General features: G+C 41.0%; 2 protein-coding genes across 2 annotated transcripts; both read right to left on the bottom strand.

The window, feature by feature from the left end:
- Nucleotides 1-1,142: 1,142 nt before the first annotated feature.
- On the bottom strand, nt 1,143-9,743 carry slmapb (sarcolemma associated protein b; the record flags this gene model as incomplete). Its single annotated transcript, XM_080853758.1, has 9 exons — nt 1,143-1,301; nt 1,843-1,930; nt 2,319-2,453; nt 2,707-2,878; nt 3,579-3,753; nt 4,725-5,030; nt 5,170-5,244; nt 5,527-5,652; nt 9,698-9,743. The coding sequence occupies 8 exons, from the start codon at nt 9,741-9,743 to the stop codon at nt 1,847-1,849; spliced, it is 1,119 nt and encodes a 372-aa protein (XP_080709884.1). The 3' UTR covers nt 1,143-1,301; nt 1,843-1,846.
- Nucleotides 9,744-12,059: 2,316 nt separating this feature from the next.
- Nucleotides 12,060-18,079, bottom strand: atp6ap1lb (ATPase H+ transporting accessory protein 1 like b; the record flags this gene model as incomplete). Its single annotated transcript, XM_080853757.1, has 7 exons — nt 12,060-12,296; nt 13,254-13,497; nt 13,641-13,691; nt 14,079-14,320; nt 14,578-14,663; nt 15,217-15,257; nt 17,979-18,079. 7 exons carry the CDS (start codon nt 18,077-18,079, stop codon nt 12,060-12,062), a joined length of 1,002 nt encoding a protein of 333 aa, XP_080709883.1.
- Between the last annotated feature and the right edge of the window lie 1,477 nt (nt 18,080-19,556).

Genomic DNA, 19,556 nt, shown 5'->3' with positions numbered 1-19,556 from the left:
TTATTGCCATGTTTTATTCATAAATCAAAGTCATTACATTTACTTGTAAGTAAACTAATATACACTGATGGGAGGACAAAAACCTTACACAATTTAATATAACCAATGCATTGTACCATACTCTTTAGAACAAACAATGTCAAGTAACTGATCAGAGTTGAGCTTTTACTTCCATTTCATCAGATACAACCATCATCTCATCAGTTGCCTTTAAAGGATGTGCTTTCATGCTTGTAAATCAAGAATGAATTAAAAAAAAAAAAAACTATTTGCACAAAGCTGAATCTAAGTATAACAGGTGACGACAAATACTGAGGTATTCAAACAATGTATAGAATATTCCTTTATGTTGAGAATGCATACTTAACTGGAATAAACTTAAATGGTAATACTTAAAACAGATTTAACCCTTCATGCTTAGTGTCAAAGTGAGACCTCTAACAGATGTAAAATGACAAGCATCCCTTGAGGGCCTCTAGAAAACCACAACACTGACTATTCCAGATGTACGGTAATGCTAAGAGGAAAAGTCAACACTGTGGTGATTATAGCATTTAGTACAGAGCTGATCATTAGAATGAAATGTATGGTATAAAGTGCTTACCTCCTATACATTCAAATTTAGGTATTGATCATTAGGTTGCCACTTGTACCCTGTTTCAAATAGTTCGTGTATAGGGCCTTGGCTTTTTACTTTTTTTCTCCTCTAAATTTAGAGTCTTAAGACTGCCCTTTTGATCATCTATTGTTAATGTCACATCTAGCACACTGCTGGAGCCACCACCATCTTTTCCCCACTGCAATTGCTCTGATAAATTCACAGAGATGAATACAACTTTTACTACTCATCTTAAAAAAATACTATTTGAAAAACAAGAATAAGAGCAATCCCTCCTTACAACTCAATAAAAGACAAGGAATGTGCACCATGAAGCGATAAATACTGTTAATGCATTTCTTAAATCTGATACTTTTTACAATATTTATTGTCATTTCAATATAAGGCCTTTTTCAAAGTAACTAACTTGGACGGTGTTTTTGTGTGTGTGTATATATATATATATGAGTATGTGTGTGTGTGTGTGTGTGTGTGTGTGTGTGTGTGTGTGTGTGTGTGTATGTGTGTGTGTGTGTATTTTCATGGGATGAGGTCTGAGGCAGGTGGGGTAAAGTAGCCAGGAGTATATTTGGGTACAAGCACACCATGTAATGACTGAGGCTCAAGACGAGATCTTCACTACAGCAACCGCCGTAACGGTTACCAGCACTGCAGCGACAGGCGCCCACCGGATCCATTTGCCCTGCAACAGCAAAGACGAGACAGAGATGACATGCTTGAGTCAGCAATATCTGACCTATCAGAGCAGGTTAACAGCCCCTGATATGCACAAGCAGTGACACAGGCCTGGGGGAAATGAGAGAGAGAGAGCGAGGAGAGAGAGGGAGGAAGGGAGAGGGAGAGAGAGAGAGAGAGAGCAAGAGAGAGAAAGGAGAGAGAGAAATGCAGACAGTGGCAAACATCACAGATAAAAACAGGAGAGGACAAGAAGGGAAAGAGATTTAGCTCAGAATGGAGGAGAGCGCGCGCGAACACACACTGCCAAAAATACATTTTGTTAAACAGCAGGACAAAAAGTTAATGGTTAGTAGAAGCCCCTGACACATAGATCTTAACAAAATGTTTTTGCAGAGCGTCTTGGCCAGGGACAAAAACCAAAGCAGAATCTTGGAATTGTATGCACTGTGCTGGAAAAGAATGGCGAGGGGGGGGATGGAGGGCGGAGGGGCGGGAGGGAGGGGGGTTGGCTTGGGAGTGAAAGACAGAACAGGAACCCCGTGTACCTTTCTACCAAAACTGGCCGAAGCACCAGTACAGCAAAGCCAGGACAAGGCCGATGATTACGGCCAGGGCAGGCTGCAATAGGGACAGCTAAAGGAGGGAAGGGATAGTACAAAGAAAATCAATGAAAAAGGGGGAAACAAACTGGACATGACTGGATATGGCAGGACTACCCTAAGTGAGGGGGGGTGGAGGGAACACTGTCACAACGGCACAGAACAACAACAGAGCTGAGTGGTTTCAGCAGTTAAACACTGCTTAAGCGGAGGGAACACAAAACCAAAAACAAACAAAAATTGAAAAGAAAGTGGTGACAAATGGTCTTTCTGAGCATCACATCTCACAGAAAAGAATCCAAAGGGTAATAGAGGATTCGGATAATACAGTTAGCACAACAGTTATTGTATTGTTTGGCCTTTGCCCAGACTGCTGCTGTTGCTGGACCATCTTTCTCCCTTTGGAGGAGAATCAGCCCTACCTGGTTCCCCTTCTCCTGCAGCGTCTTCAGGCTGGCTTGGCACTGCAGCAGCTCGTCTACCACGGACTGCTTCTCTAGCTCCGTGCCCTCGCTCTTCTCCCTCAGCTCAGACAGCTCAGTCTGGGTGACCTCATACTGCAGCAGGGCACAGGGACAGGAGACACAGCTCAGTCAAGCAGCAGTCTGAAACACCCCTCGCATTTGGGAGTGCAACAGCTGGCAGAACAGTGGGTCGCTTTGTTGCTAACAGACTTCTATACAATGTTTTGGGTGTGCAGTGTTAAATGTAGGCAGAACAACGATGGCGAGACGAAAATGGATGAAAAACAAACAGCTAAGAACATCAGCTCTTGAAGCCACTTGAGTTGACCCTTCCTGGGCCATTTACCTCCTTCTGCAGGTCTTTGGTCCTGTTGTTGCTCTGCTCCAGTTGGGTCTGCAGCTTGCTGATGTCCTTCTCGTGCTGTTCCTGCATGGCGCTCAGCCTCTGGTCCATGTCTGCCTGGCTCTTCTGCAGGGCTTTCAGGCTGCTGTTCAGGGTGGCGTTCTCCTTCTTTGCACTGGAAGAATTCAGCAGAGCATCTCACTGTACTAGGCTGCATTTTAGAAAAATACCTTAATTCTGCAACAACCATTGTTACATGATAAGAAAAACTGTCATACACTGTCTATTCTAGTTTTTTTTAGCCTTATTTGAATGGTTGGGGTAACAATGTTCACACAGTTTAAGTCAGATTTACCTCTGTGAAGTTATAGGTCCCTCACCATTCATTAAGATAGGAGCCTGAACTTGTTTGCCCACAATAGCTGCCTGGATGGCAGCCGAGTGGCAAGACTTGCCTATGAGGACTTCCTTTAGAAGATTCTGATGGTAGTGGGTGGATGCTACACTGGCTTTTACCATCACCAGAACAAATTGTACTTTGGTTAAATGTGTTTAAGATGGTGTGTTAATTGGACCTTTAAAACAGCCAGACTGTGCTGGATAACAAAGCCTTCTCTCTGAGTGTCTCAGAAACGTTTTTCTCAAAGCATGGGCAAATTTGCCATGTTGGAAGAAACCAAGTCGAAAAAAAACAAGCAAATTCCTACCCCCCAAACAGAAGAAACAATCCACATTCTCCTACACTAACTGTCTGTGACTGAAGAACATTTCTCCTGAACTGAAGAAACAACCAACATTCCACATTTTACTGCACAAAGAGTCTGAGGAGGTTAGCGGCTGAGGAACCTCTCCCGGCGGGTGAGGTGAGGCCCAACCTGTCAAGGTCTTTCTCCAGTTGCTGCTGTTTCCTGTGGAGCTGGTCCTTATCGGAGCGCAGGGCGCCGCACTCAGTCTGCAGACCGGCCCGCTCCCTCTGGTGCTGCTCCTGCAGCGTCTGCTTCTCCGAGCGCAGGGATGCACACTCCCTCTGCAACTTCTCCAGCTCACTGGCTGCCAGGCACACACACATGCATGCACGCACACACACAAACAAACAAATGAACAAACAGGCCCACTAGCGCACGTACATAATGACACAACGCAGCCGCATACAAATAAAATACTACTTAAAAAACATAGACAAGCTAGCACATTTAAACATACATGAAAATAAACACACGCATGTACATGCAGTCCTATACTTTCTTTTGTCTGCTCACAGATAATGTATTAACTAAACCAAGACAAATAAGATGCATATTATAATGATTCATTATTGAGATAATTACCTATTCTACATCAGCACATTCTTCCTCTGTAATGTCTGTATGCAGACCACTAACTAATTTTTTTTTTTTTTCACATTACATAAAGTGACTTCCAATCATTGTCAGTACATTTCTTTCCCCCAAGCAATCAGGAAGTAATCACTGTTGGTATAGAGAGGATAAACAGCAGTGACTTTCTGTGCCAGTGGGGAAGAATCAATATCATCTCATCAATGTGACCCATTTGTTAGCCTTGAACTGAGTCGGTTTTCCATTGCCTGCGTATCTGAAGAAGGCCTGGGATGACTGTGCAGTTTTTTCATGAGTGACTGGTTACTAGGAAGCAAATCGGTTTGGTTTACCAAAGACTGTTCACAACTGATGCGTGTTTTAACATGGCAACACTCATTTCCAGGGATCTTGACACACTCATTGTATAATCCAAGCTACTCAAATCTATAGAGATTATAGTACACCAATGTTTAAGGAGATAAATGGAACCTGTGCAATTGTGCTTAATGACGTCCACAACACCTTAATCATTAATAAAAAAATTGGACAGCATGCTCCTTGCGATTTGGGTCCCTTTCTGATGGTTAAAAACAGTTTAACCTGCCTAAAGGAAAGTAAGGAAAAGGTGCTATGGTAAGAGTTGCTATAGAAGTACCATTCACCCCCTGCGGGGGAGTCATGTCTAAAGGGAACTGTGTGCACCTTGCTGTTTGGCTGCCTTCTCTCTCTGCTGGTTCTGCTGCTGGTGGCTGGCCTGCATGCTGTTGATCTCGCGCTCATACTTGGCCGCGGCCTTCCTCCACTTCTCCAACTCCGTGGAGATGGTCTCCAGGTTGCCCTTGAGGGAGGAGATCTCCTGCTCACGCTGCGCGCCAGAAGCTTCCAGGGTCTTGCGCAAGCGCTGCGTCTCCTCCTGGGCCACATGCACTTCCTGGCGCATGCTGAAGAGGGCGCTGTCCCTCTGCTCACGCAGCGTCTCCATGTCCTCTTGCACGATCTGTAGCTGGGCTACACAGAACCAGATACAGGGGAAGGGCAAAGGTGTAACCAATCATATCCCAACGTGAACCAGGCAAGATAGCCAGTGTCTTGTAAATGCATGAACATTTTAAAATGTAAACATGCTTCACAGATTAAATATACTTACACTGCAGGACCTTAACCTGCTTGGCCGACTGATCCGACTGCTGTTTGGCAGCCTTCTGCTGCTCCTCCAACAACCCTGTGACACAGAAAAACAAAGCATCATTACTTAAGATACGTAACTGCAGCTCTGTCTGTTTTGCTCTTGAGATTTAGACAGCATCCATTATGTGAAGGTTGCATTGTCCTTGCCAAAATCTGCCCTTTCCAGTGATTTGATTACCGAATACATACATCACTCTGTGATTATACTGTTACCATTTTAAGAGATTTACTGGACTATATCTAATGTTTTCAGTATAGGCATATTTGCATGGTGAGGGTTTCCAAACACAAAAGGAAAAAACCTAAAGTTCTAGACCTTGTAAATCCAAACATTTTTGTTTGTCCACGTTGGCTTTTGCCAGGGCCTCCTGCAGCTCCTTGGTCAGACGCTGAGTGACCTTTTCTGTGTCTGTGGACTCCATATTGGTCTGACGCAGCTCATCTGGAAAGAGACATTTTTAACTCAACATTAACAATTTATTTCATATTTTATTTCATTAAAAACACTCACTCAGAGATACAGGGTTTTTGTACATCCAAGCAAAGTGCTCAGGAATCGGACCTTAAGTCCATAATTTCAGCTGAGAAACGTATTCATATTGATTATGCTCATTTTCTATCCTTCGGTGAAAATGTGACTCAGGATATATTTAGAGATGGAAGGAAGAAGGGAGAAAAAGATAATTTCCCCAGACATGAAGCAGTCAGTACACTGCAAAAATTTACATTTCATCCCAAAAGATATGAGAAAAACAGCATGATGTCTACCCAAAAGTAGGACCCTCTTTACCATGAGGCAAACACACCGTCACTAGCACTACATTCACTCGAGATGTGCATTATATAATGGCATCATGTGACCACTACGTAGCTTACGCATGGAGTTCAATGCACTGAATAAAATCTGAAAGAAGGAAACACACATCACCGTTGTCAGAACACGGTCCTCATTGCTTCACCAAAAACAAACAAGATCTAAGATGAAGGTTGAGGTGAAAGCTGAATATGTTTGGCAGTTCCAGAGAAAATACAGGCTATTTCCCTAAATAGGCTGAAAATAAAAACCAGGCCACTATGCTGAGTGCTGAAATATGCATGACTTCAGCTCAACCTACTGCGCACATCAAGATTGTGTGCCATAAATGGTGAAAGTACAGTTCTTGGAGGAGAAACTTTTCTAACATTTTTTGTGGGTTCACGCACAAAAACGAGTGCACAACATCTAAGTAAAGACTCCAGATGTGCTGGCATTCACAAATGCCAATTAAAGAAAAATGGTTCAGAGATTCATAACATCCTCGTTGATATAAAAAGCCCTGGAGCTTCCTACATGCTCTAGTTCAGGCTCCTGACCCCACTTCTGTAAGAGGACAGGCAGGAACGTTATGTCCTAATTTAGCTTTGCGTGTGTGTGTGAGAGCAAGAGAGTACGAGAGTAAGAGAGATGGGACGAGTACAAGAGAAGGAGTGAAGAGAAAAAGATAGGGAAAGAAAAGAGAGAAAGAGAGAGACAGAGAAAGCAAGATGGAGAGGGATAAAGAATGGCCTATGTGAGAAAATGTTTAACATGGTACAAAAAAGATGGCTACGGTGCCTACATGATCTTGAACACACGCAGCTACTCGCAACATCCCGTGACCAAATTATGAATAAATAACATGTACGATCCACCCTCCAGCACTTCCGGTTCATCGACAGACCTCAGTCAAGTATCAGTGATGGTGCGTACATAAAAAAACAAAGGGGGGAGAGAGGCCACTACTGTTCTCAGAGGACAAAGTGTCCTATTCATTTTGTCAGGGCTGCTGATCTCCACAGCCTCCGGCTTCAAGTCGCACCCACACAGCATCTCTGTATTCAGTGTGACGCCTTCTCAGATTATACTCACACAGAGGTGTGTGTGTGTGTGTGTGTGTTCATGGCACAGAAACAACACATTTGTTGTGACTGTGCATTCATGCAACTAAATGAAAAAAAAAGAGAGATCATCTTCGTTGGGTGTATGGACAACATCAGTCATTCATTACTTCCTTCATTTATAAGAAGACATTTTTGAATTCCAAAAGATATTCAGCTGACTGCTCTTTAAACCTGACAGAACTGCACACAAACACAACCTTTCGTACCTTATATAGCCACTCTAACTCTCTCTCCTTCACCCAACAATGCCTTTGCTGTGACTCTCCACTTCAGTGAACCCAAATATTACCAGTGGAGTGCATATTACTCAGGCATGGCCACACTTGTTTTGCATGCCATTCAATGTAACAACCAAGTATTACCTTTAATTAGAGAGACTTTATGCAGAGGCTCAGCCAGTCCTTTGTCATCCATTTGTCCCTCTGCAAACCAACAAGAGAAGCAAAAGTAAATAAACCTGACAGGGGAATAACACAGTCTGTGGCTGTGAACCTGAACCAGCAACGCTGATGTTAATGGGCATGACCTCTGAAATACCAATCCGCTCGCTCACAGCCACCATAGAAAGGACATTGAAGCCTGACTGATTAGATTTCATTGTCATTATGCTGCCCTTAATACCGTTTGAATTAAACAGCAGTTAAGTACAATGCCGTATGTTCACTGAGATAATTGGCACATAAAAAAAAAAAAGAATAAAGCAGATTATAATCCATGGGTGCACTGAATCTCTTCTGGGGTGGTGGTTTAAAAGAAAAATAGATAAAATGAAAAAAAAAAAAAAGATAATGCGTACAAATTTAGTCTAAGCATCTTACCTGTAGTCCCCACTCACAGATACAATCCTTGCTGAGACTGAAACAGTGTGGTACTCAATTCGTTTCCTTGTAGCTGATCTTCTGATGAGAAATGGGAGATACCATTTACAGGGGTGGTATAACTTCAGCTCCCACTGCCTCTTAGCAACGACCGTGGCATTCAAGCGAAAAAGGAGAGGGGGGTTGGAAAAGACCGTCTGGCTTGAGAGGGCATTTTAAAAGGTTGATGGTTTACTTATTCAGTTGGGTACACTTTAAGATTTGCATTCTGTTAATTAGCTTAAAAAGCGTCCTCTCTCTCCGTCTCTCGGTCCCCCTCCACTCCCTTTCTCACCCTCCCCAGTTTGAGTTCTGGTGTACACATGGTTAGGCATCCACACTCGGCAGAGGAGGGAGGCTGCAGCTGCGTGCCTCAACAGTCACAGCTATTGTTTAGAGGTCAGAGCTGGTGATGCTGATGTAAACCACACAGGGCACATAACAATAGCAGGGACTTGTGTGTGTTTGTAAGTAGAACACTGCCTCTTCGTTCTTACTTTCCTACATTTGGGAATAAAGTCCGTGGCATGCTAATTCCCTATAGGAGAGGGATATGGGGTGAAGGATGACAGTACAGTTATGCAATAATTCATGAGGTAATGACATAACATGAGCATCGGTCTCGGAATATTGTCAGTGGTCAGCAGCATCCAGAGAATGAGACAGACTAGGCAATAGAATGCACTACAGTCCAAGAGAAATGTTTGATTATACTGATGGTAATACAAAATTAAAAAATAAATAAATCATGGTAATTTATTACACTCTGTTATAATACAATGCAAAAATATATATATATTACCAGTGAGTGATGATTGCAAATGTATAATGTTAGTAATAATTGATAAGGCAAAAGCCCATTCAGATGATGTACCAATTGCCTGCATCAATTAGATCTGACCATTTAGCCCAACACCAAACTGTCAACCAAAAGATTTAAGCAACTATTGGCTGTGAAATGAGACACTGAAATGGAGGAATCTGCACAGACATCTTTAGTCATTTGTTCCATTAATAATGCTTGAACCAGGTCAGTTAAATTAAATTCTAGTTAAAATGCTCTGGGGAATGCTCTCTTCTTGATGAGATTTGGGAGGTGATTTATATTAAGCCTGGAGTTGTGTGGCTTAAAATATCCCTACATTCAAGGTTGGAGGCAAGCCATTCAAAGAATTCAAAGAGCTGTCGTTAACTTACAAACCAGTAACTCTAGCAAGCAAATATAACACGTTTTAAACTAAACAAGTGCCCAAGATCCTTGAACACAAGAACACCATCACCATTAGGATAATCAACTTATTCTCAGATAGTTAGTTGACTGCGCTAACATTGACGTTAACTAACCTTAGCTAGCTTGTGCTACGACTAATATTACTGTTACCTGTTGGGTCTTCATCGTGAAATTAAGATTGTTTCATTGATTTGAATGCTCCTTCCCCAATGACATGATCAGACTTGATCATATCGGTAAGGTTTTTGCTAACGTATATGTTTTGGCAAATCTCCTGTGAAACGTATTTCAGTTTAAATCATAACAAGATGCCAATGGTAATCTGTTGGTACATATGTCATTGCCATTTAAATGAAGTGGTTGAATAAAGCTTAAAAAATGTATATAAACGGTTTATTTTATGTTAATCACTTTTTTAACCAAGGTGGAACACTACGATAACATTAGCTAGCTAGCTAGCGAACATTTGCTAATGTTACCTGTTGTGTTAGATCTTAGATGAGGCTTCTGGCACTGTTGTTGCATACTCGACACGACCACTGTAACGAGTATTTAACAATACACACTATTTAGTTGGGGTAAAGGTAGCTATAAAAACGGGCCAAAATGTAAGCAGTTTTGAAAATTATAAATACTGCTCAAGACTGCTCGATACATTCTACCCCGTTATAGTATGCATTTTTTATAAATGTGTCCACGCAACTAGCAATCTGCATTAGTTGAATTTGCTTTCTCACCTGAAAATTATTTGTGTCCCTTGTTTAGACAACCACAGGTTTGACATGAGGTGGACGTTTTTATGTGATTATTGTCTGGGGAGCCCCCATGTGGTTGACCCCGATGGTACATGCCCTAAAGTCTAATAAAAAAAGCTCAAAACAAAAAAAACTCCAAAACCTGAAGCCTTAACTTAGTTATGATTAACTCAGATATCATTTACACTGTGTAAAAATATTTTTTTAAATAATGGATCTGTGGAACCAGTATTTCATCCAAACACGCATTTTTCTTAACATACTACACTTCATTGCCATTACATTTTAGAATTTTTCCCAATATGATGAGGTTATTCAACATAACCCAGGGTTTTTAAAAAGATGGGTGGGATTCTCTCTGGAGTAAATCATCTGGGGTGTCTACCTTGAGAAGAAGAGGAGGTTGTTGGGTGAGGTCCGACAGGTAAACTGTCACAGCATGAGGGCGGCAGTCTGTCTGCCTGCTGGCAGGTGTGCGGAGGGAGCAGATGGCAGAGAGGGCAGTGGGGAAAACACAGTGCCAGGAGGTCAGTTTAAGGAGACCATAATCAGAGTGCTCTGGGTGCAGCAAGAGAACGGCATCAGGTGGCTAAACTGAACCTTCTTGCCATGTCACACACATGCGTTTGTTCAGTGCAGCGGGGACCTGGAGGCATTCACAACTATATCCCTGTTGGTGCTCAACAAATACATTATAAATCTGAGTAAGTTACGTGCTCAGAAATCTGAGCAAGGCCCCAAAACAACAACAACAACAAAAAGAAAACCACAATATGACAATTTATGTGATCATTATTTATTGTTCAAACTACATTAATTGGTCCTCAGGAAACTTCCACAAGTGCTTTAAGTTGATTCCATCATGACCAAATGTACACATTATCTCTACCATGAGTATCAGAACTGCCATGTTACAATTTTTATTTCTAGTTATTGCCATGCTGTGGTATAGTGTAATAAGATGTTGCTGATGTTATCACTGCAGCTATAAGGTGTTTTTGAGTATGATAATAAAGGTATTGACCTCTGTGTATTACTGAACAACATTCCTCAAATGAGCTCTTTACAGTTAGATTGGTTTCATTGTAAATGCTCCTTTACTAGATAGTACTACAAGACATAATAATTTATTTTGTGTGACGTAAAGAAAATGAATCATCCATAGTCCAAGTTAAAAAACAGAAAACTACTAGACCGACACAATGTGATAATACTGATTACAAAACAAATGTCATACAGTATAGTTGTAATTTTCACAATTACCCATTGCAAAAATGGTTCAATACATATTTCTGGATTTTATATTTAGAGTTATGCATGGATCTCAAGCTAGACTTTTCTATGTGTACGGTATTTTCTGGAGGATATGTTGAGATTATTTCCATGTAACCTATGTATGGATTACGATTATATAAAAAAGACCTCATCACACTAAGCAAATACTGTACACATATGTTTTTACAGTGTTGTACTTTCATGTACTCTCAGTAGTTTGTCATTTCTGACAAACTCCACTTTGGCAGTCGAAACACAGTATTTTTATTTTTTTTTAATTGGCAGATCAGCAAGACCCATGGCCCAAGGACTTGACTTATGAATGATGTTGTGACTTTGTGAGATACAAAAGAATCTCTATCCATTCTAATCACAGTTATCTTTGTTGACTGGCAGTCCATGTCCATTATTTGTCCAACATCTTGCTAGGTCACAGTAATTGTCACTGTCAGTTATTTCTTCTTCTTCTTCTCGCTTTTCTTATTGTAAAATACGCTTTTCCAGAAATCGTCGTGCTTTTAATGTCAAAGTGCTAGTCCGTTGAAAGGCCATTTTGCACATTTTTTCCCCCTCCCGGCATGGCGTACTGTATGTCTTGTCTGTGACCCAGGAAGGCAGCAGAGTCCTTGTGATTAGTCTGAGATTAAACACCTAACAGAACAGACAGCATGACAGCATGATTTGTTGAATCAGGGGGCCTGGTGGCTGATGGAAACAGGGATTTAAAAGACACTGCTGCCCTCCGGGACCACACACTGCAACACTATGGGCAACCTGTAAAGTGCAATTCTGGAGGGAAGGGAGCTGTCTTTCAGAGGCTGTTTTTGTCTGGATGTTCTGACTCAGGGCTGCGAGGGAAGTAGACTGTGGCTTTGTGCTCTTCGTAGCGGTCGATGTGCTTTAGGTGCACCACCATGTGCAGTGCGTAGGCCAGGACTAGGAGCAGGATCAAGGAGGTGATTAGGCCCATCAGAATGGCAGGGGTGAAAAATGTGGCGCAGTCACTGGCTGAGGCAAACTTGTTGGACAGAACATTGAAGGCCTGGATCTGTTAGAGGAAATAGATAAAGAAGGTTTTTATTATCTGATAAAATGTAAAAAAAATAAATAAATAAATAACCCAACTATAGCAGTTTCAGCTGTCTTTACAGTGTCCTCAAGTCATACACTTTCATACATGTTCCAGTCAAACCGTCATTTATCATTCTTAACATATAATTTACCGTGCAGCCTGTGTAATATTCTGCATTCACGAACTGACAAAATATCTGTATTTTTTTGGTTACAAGATAGGACATACATTTTTACAAGTTTATTCGTCAAGAAAGATTCAAACTACAAAGACAATTTAAAGGTAAGGTCCACATTTATAATCCCATACACTTTGTGTCAAATTTAGCAAATTGTTCCTCATGATCAACTAGCGTAGATGTCTGTTTGTGCTCAAAAACTCATACACAGTCCTGGCCCTGTAAATGGGAAAAACCTTTGGCTTGAACAAAGCCATAAATAATCCCAGCCAATCAACACAGTGCTACAGTATCAACAACCTATCGTGAAACTAAATCCTGGACTACATCTTTAATAGTGATTTTAAATCATTAACCCAACTGATTTGAGCCCTTAAACCTACGGTATAGGAAACGTAATGTGAGTAATGTAGTAATCATAAAAACAAGACAACATTTACAAGATGTAAATGTGTCTCTAATTGCAAATGTAACATTTGTCTCATTTCAATTCAATACAATTCAATTCAAATGTATTATCATGTACTCATAAAAAGGGAATTTATCAGTAATGAAATTCCTTGTGCTCAAGTGTCTGCTCAACTTATAAGAATAACTGAAGTACTAGAATTATCAATTTCATTAACAGCAATTATGTGTCTTAGAGAACATACACTGCTCATTTTATCCAATGAATGAAAGCCTCAAAATGTAACACGCATCTTCATCTAACTCCATACTTGATATGAATGCCTAGCTTGCTTCCTGTCACTCACCTGGAAGTCTGTGAAAGTGATGTGCCAGTTTGCCGAGCTGTCAGTGTAAGAGCTGGGCACCAGTAAGGTGTCATATTTCTGTAAGCTGCTGACGTGCTGGCAGTGGTAAGAATAGGTAGCAGGGGCGTAAACCTCAGTGGCGTTGAAAACAGCCTCGTGCGTCCAGTTGTAGTGGATGTGAACACTGTCCAGAGTGAACCAGTTCTGGCCTGCCGACTCGTAAAATATGTTGGACATGTGAAGTCTGTTGATGAGGGAACAAAGACAGGGAGAAGGAGAGAGAGAGAGAGAGAGAGGCAGGCGTCATGACAGGCATTACAGCTGAATGACTGCATCAGTGATAAGCTGGTGATGGCATGTTTTTGACACTGAGTGCTGAGTATTTACTTGATGACAAGTCCTCTTATGTCCTCCACGTCTCCAAGGTGTAGGGACAATCTGTTGACAAAGAAATATTGAAATACCATTCAAACATCAATCACTATGGATAGTTCAGAATAAATCAAATGTAATTCTCCAAAACATGGTATTCAAATTCATATGAATATACTCAAGCAGTGTAAAACGGCCAGTGAAATCTCCATTAGTCCTTGCTGCTATCACTACATAGAGTATATTGAGATAAATCCAAAGCCTATTATTACAGGATTTAGAACAATGGCCTATTGAATCCTACATAGCTTATGGAACAAATGTGAGGTTATCATTATTACTTGTAAATGAATCATAGAGTATGTTTTGAAACTAAGGCTCAAAGTCTGAATAGCTTAAACAGTATAAACAGAAATAATCCAAAAGCAAACAGAAAAACAAGTCATCACGTACGTTGCTTTCTCTTTGGAGCAGACAGAACCTTTCGTCTCTACTGAGGCGTTGGGCCCAAACACTCTCTCAGTCAAATCCAGGAAAGTGTGGTTTCTGTAGCGAATGGCCAGACGTTTGGCTTTGAACAGAATGCATATCTTGCCGTTGTAGGCTACGGTCAGCGGAGAGTACGGCCCAGAACTGGTTGACTGCAGTAGCTTCCGCTTAGTTCTGGGTTGAGCATGCAAATGCCATCCATAAGGCTGTCAGGAAAGGGGTTAGAACAAAATATATAAAACAAAACCATCATTGAAACATCTGATATAAAGGCTTATCTGAATGAATGGTACATGGAGAAAAGAAAATCCCTGTTGACATCATCTGGTTTGAAACAAATTCATATATGCAGTTCTAATCGGATGGCGTGCAACAACAACAGAGGCTGGATGTACATATTTCATGGCTTTGGGAACTATTCTTGTGTGCAAGGTCACATTGGCTATCAGGGAAAATGCTTTACCTGCAGTATTCTTCTGAGCGGATTCTCAGCTGCAGGCAAATAACTGCCCTCGTGTGAGGCACTTGGATTCTCTACACCAACTCCATCTGAACCAGAATCATGGGAGAAGATTTCAGGGGAGGTAGATGAGCACCATGATACCACCCAGCACAGGGAGTCACAGTGTTATTTTTAGTGACGCTCTCGCTCTGGCTGCCTATACCAAACGACCTGGTCTGCTTTGATAGACTATGCATACTGTGGCCTTCAGGCTCATAAAATGTTAGGTGGGATGCAAAACAACAGTGGGTGTCATTTTCATAACATGTTTTCATATGGATATTAAGCAGGATCTGTGTCCTTGTCAGCCTGCCTGATCGGTGATCTCATTACTCAGTGAGGTAACGGGAGGTGACAAAGGTGTGAGCTTGTAACAACACGGATAGTCTTGAGGGATAGTTTGTATTCAGGAGAGCACAATGATTCATTAGGGCTTTAGACAAATTTAGAACAAGTCATGTCACTTTAATTCAACTCATCCTCTTGTTTACAATCTGTTTAAGGGCTATCTGAACTGAATGTTGGAAAACAGCAAAAATATAGAAGTTTAAACAGCATTGTTCTGACCATTTCTGAGTTTCTGCGAAACTTGTTACTGACCTGTTCTGATTCTGATAGCTTGATACTGGGGGACCTCTGAACTGTATAAGAGAGAAAAATGTGTTGAATTTTGCCCATCATTTACAATGACAGTCTAAATTGTGACACAATACACAATATGTCTTCTCAATGCAAAGGAAATTTAGCACTCTGCAAAAATGTAAAGAGAAAAACTCCTCTAACAATAAACCTTTGTATCCAGTCAGTTTTAGTGAGTACCAACAAATTTCACCTTGTTTACGTGAGTGAGTGTGTTTATGGGTTTGTGGGTTTGTGGGTTTGTTTGCGTGTCTTGCAGTCTGTCTGCTCTTTCACACCATCTTGTCCCTACTGACCGTTCCCATAATACAGCAACTTCTAAGATTATCCTAAGACAAACCATTTAAACATCTAATCATAATGAGCTTGGCGGGGGTTATTCTAATACCTGATTAAGAGTCTGACTTTCGTCTTGTTTAGATCTGAAGGGGCTTCTGCATGCTTTGCAGCCTACCGTGCCTCCAGCTGTCTATGGGCACTGTTAAAATAAGGCTACACTATCTGGAACCTAGGGCAGAAGAGAAACTCCAAAGAGATGCCCAATTAATTTTTAGATGAACTACTGTTGTTCACTGGTAAAACACAACAACAGTTCCAAAGTGTCTTTGGACATTGTTTTGAGCACTTTATACTAGTCCATTCAGAGGAGAGGTACTTAAAGAGGTCTTCTGTCTATCTCTTAAACATGCTACGGAATATCATACTGCATCATGTTGATTGTCCTAAAAAATGTACGGTCTCAAAAAACAACCCAAGGCTTAGTCCATATTGCATATCCACCTCTAGTGATACAGGATTAATAATCATCAGATAACAGGCACTTTTTTATCGTTTTTATTTAGTCAAGCATGGTACATCCCAAATACTACCAGGTACATTAGGTTTAAGCCTAAGTGAACTATACTATAGTATGGATCATCAGCAAAAGTCCCCAGCTGTGTTGATACACCATTCTAAAATTAGTCCTAAACTACTTCTCCCTCCATTGCATTGACAACCTGTTCAACCACAACTAACGTGCTCCTCAGGAAGGCACCGATTGCAGGCCTGTGTGAAATAACTCTCTCCTTTGTTCTTATGCCAGTATACTGAGGTCAGCAGCTGAGGACTCTGCTGCTGCCATTGGTTATGCCTGGACAGAGCGAGGTAAGTGCTGAACATAGCATATATATAAAACTAAACTCGCACTATGTCTTCATTTCACTGTGCTAATGTGCCACGTTCTCTCTTTCTTTTCTGTTTCATGTGCATGTCTGCATGTCTTGTTTCTTCTTTCTTGTCTTTTCTTTGTAGTCTAAAGCATATTAGGGCCATATGTCTCCAAGAATGTGCTGCCATGATGCCTAATAATAGGTTAGATAATCAAATTAGATTAAGATTATAGCCATCGCCTCTTGACGTATTGTCCTCAAAGTACTCTGAACTCATAGTGAACAACTGGAAACAATGTTTGCCCCTCTCAAATAAAGTTGTTACTAGAAACTGAATGACAGTCCTTATAATCAACATAGGTTGAGGATTTGTTTCTTGAAAGTATGGAATGCAAGAAATGTACTCTCTCTAAATACTCTGAGGACTAAGCATAGTCATAATAACAATGATAGAAATTGATCTCAGTTATGAGCAGGATTTGTACAACCTGCCTGTCTGAGCTCACCATCTGCTTTCATATTGATGAAAACGTGTAATCCTTTTCGGGAAATGCAAACCATATCTCTGAGTTGACTAATCATCTCTCATAGTTTTGAAAACTCTCAGACTGTGTACAGATGTGAAATCCAGACGTCTCTCAACATGTAATTAAAAGGCAGATCAAGCTTACAAAAACAGTGTGTACCATATTTAACAGTGACCAAAGAGATTGTACAGACGCTGTTTCCGACAAAGATGGATATCATACATTTAAAAAAAAAGAAAGCTGTAATAGATTGTCACACATAACATTCTTAACATTCTTCAAAACCAATGACATAACAACTTTATCACCATCCACTTTCTCTGTGTAAATGTTAAGATGCTTACTGAAAGATTAAATAGAGTGAGTTAAATATTTTCATTTTATATTTCTAATACGAAAGTAAAAAAAAACAATGAAAAAACCAGAGAACAAACATTTCTCGTATGGTTCAAGTGCTAACTGAAATGCCAAAGGAACACAAAGCAATACACACTATTTTTTAGGATGGAGGAGCACATGATACAGAATAGCAAATGATTGGTCAATTCACCAAATCTGATCTCTATTATGAGAGAACCAGTGTCCAAGAAGAAACCAGTAACATCATACACGTTTTTCAAAGAGCCCTGATGTATGTTCAACAAGCAATGTATTACAAGAGTCCTAGTAGAAGGCCAGCTGAATGATGCTATTGCAACACATTGTGGGGTGGCATCTATAAACTGAATCCAACAGACACAGCGCTGGATGAAGTGTCTCTCGTGTCTCTTTGTCATAGCCATATCACATTGTCTTGCAGTTACAGTAGAACGCACCGAGAGCCATCCATTCATTCTATTTCTGTTTCCTGCTCTTTTACTATGCAAAGATGTATGAGCCTTCAGAGACTCTCTTACGCTTCTTTTAAAACCATATTTTATCCCCCCTTCTTACAGGCTTGTTTCCTGATGTCTCCAGCCCACTGTGAGAGATCCAGCCACAGCCTATAACTGCACAGCAACACTGCTGGGCATCCATGAGCTGAGACTGAAATAGCAGCACCTACCTCTTGTCCAGGATTGCAGGCACTTGATCAAAGGGCAAGGAGAGTTGCATAAAAACAAAAGGTAGCAGTGCAAAAATGAGAAAAACACTGTGTTTAGCCATTGAGACAATCAGAGGAGACTGCCAGAGATGAGGTCTGCTTCATAATCTGCTCTGATAGCATATCCCTAAACCTTAGCTGAGTGACGGGCAGTGGTGGCAGCCAATGTGCACACACAGGGTGAGGATAATCGTGCGTCACACTCCACGCAGCCTTCATTCTTGCTGCCTCGCTGTGCCCCACCCCTCCCTGTCACCCTCCCTTACTCTCTCCCTCCCTCCCTCCCTCCCTCCCTCTCTCTCTCTCTCTGCCTGCCTCATTGTGTCCCTCACGAAAACGTAGCCTCTGGCAAATCTGAAACTTCTGCTATTTAACCTTCATTACACACTGCTTATTTGTAAGACAAATTCACATTAATTTGATTTTTAATCACTACTATAGGCAGATTAATTCTGAGTGAGAGATAAAAGTGTCTGGCTGGAGAAATGAGATGACATGACCTAAATTCCTGTTTCATGGCCATGATAATTGAAATTCATTCATACGAGTTATGCGTGTGATATAAAAAGAAACCCCCTGAGCATAGACTTGAAAAACAGATAAATAAATAAAAATGAAAAAGGAGGGGACAAACACATTTACAAGCATCTCACAAGCAGATTCTCCTCCTCTCTCTGAGTCAGATGATGTTGAATCATTTCAGCGTTTATTTCTGGCCTGTTTTTTTTTTTTGCTTTCATGAAAATGTCAGAGCTGCTTTGCTTTTCGTCTGCTGAATGCATGCCATTACATCCAAAACAGTGGGCTGTGTTATCAATTAATGGCAACAGTTACCCCTACGCGATGGAAAATAGCACACGGTGCTGTGTGTCAGTATAACAATGCATATTATGATCTCCATCAGCTGTCTCAGAAACCATTACATAGGGCGTGATTTGTATCTCCAAACTGTAACATCAGTGAAATAAACAAAGACCTCTTGGTTTGCTTGCGTAGAAGACAGATGGATGCTACTTATCGAATTTTATGATCAAAACACGTTCTCTATTGGGCGCGACGTCCACTCAAAACAAAAACACTGGGCAGTCGCAATGTGCCTGAATTGCGATGCACCACAAATAAAATGGGGCAGCTGGAGAAAGCGCTGCAATGGCTTTCTGCATCTTGTGGCATCTCGATATCGATGCACAGACTTTCAAGAGCAACATAGCCCGTGAAGAAAAGACATTTCGCCGCCTAGTGGATTAATATGGTACTCCGATAAACACCAGCAATACAGTCATTGGTCTACGGTCATTCACAACTAATAAAATCACCATAGGTTGTGATATATTTTAATTTTGTCCTCCAAAATGGTATACTATTTGGTATATGCTATGAATGCCACGCACCGGAAATTCAGGATTTAACTGACGACAGCATGTTGTGTTTTTATATGTTCTGAGCTACTTGTGAAACACATAGTTAAAATGAATGAAGAACATGTTTACATTTTTGGAAAACTTTGCAAACTTGCAAACATAAAATGATGACATGTCC

The sequence above is a fragment of the Sprattus sprattus genome (genome assembly GCF_963457725.1).
Source record: "Sprattus sprattus genome assembly, chromosome: 16".
NCBI classification, from domain to species: Eukaryota; Metazoa; Chordata; class Actinopteri; order Clupeiformes; family Clupeidae; genus Sprattus; species Sprattus sprattus.
The sequence above is the reverse complement of the archived record's forward strand: the minus strand, read 5'-3'. Positions and strand labels throughout refer to the sequence as shown.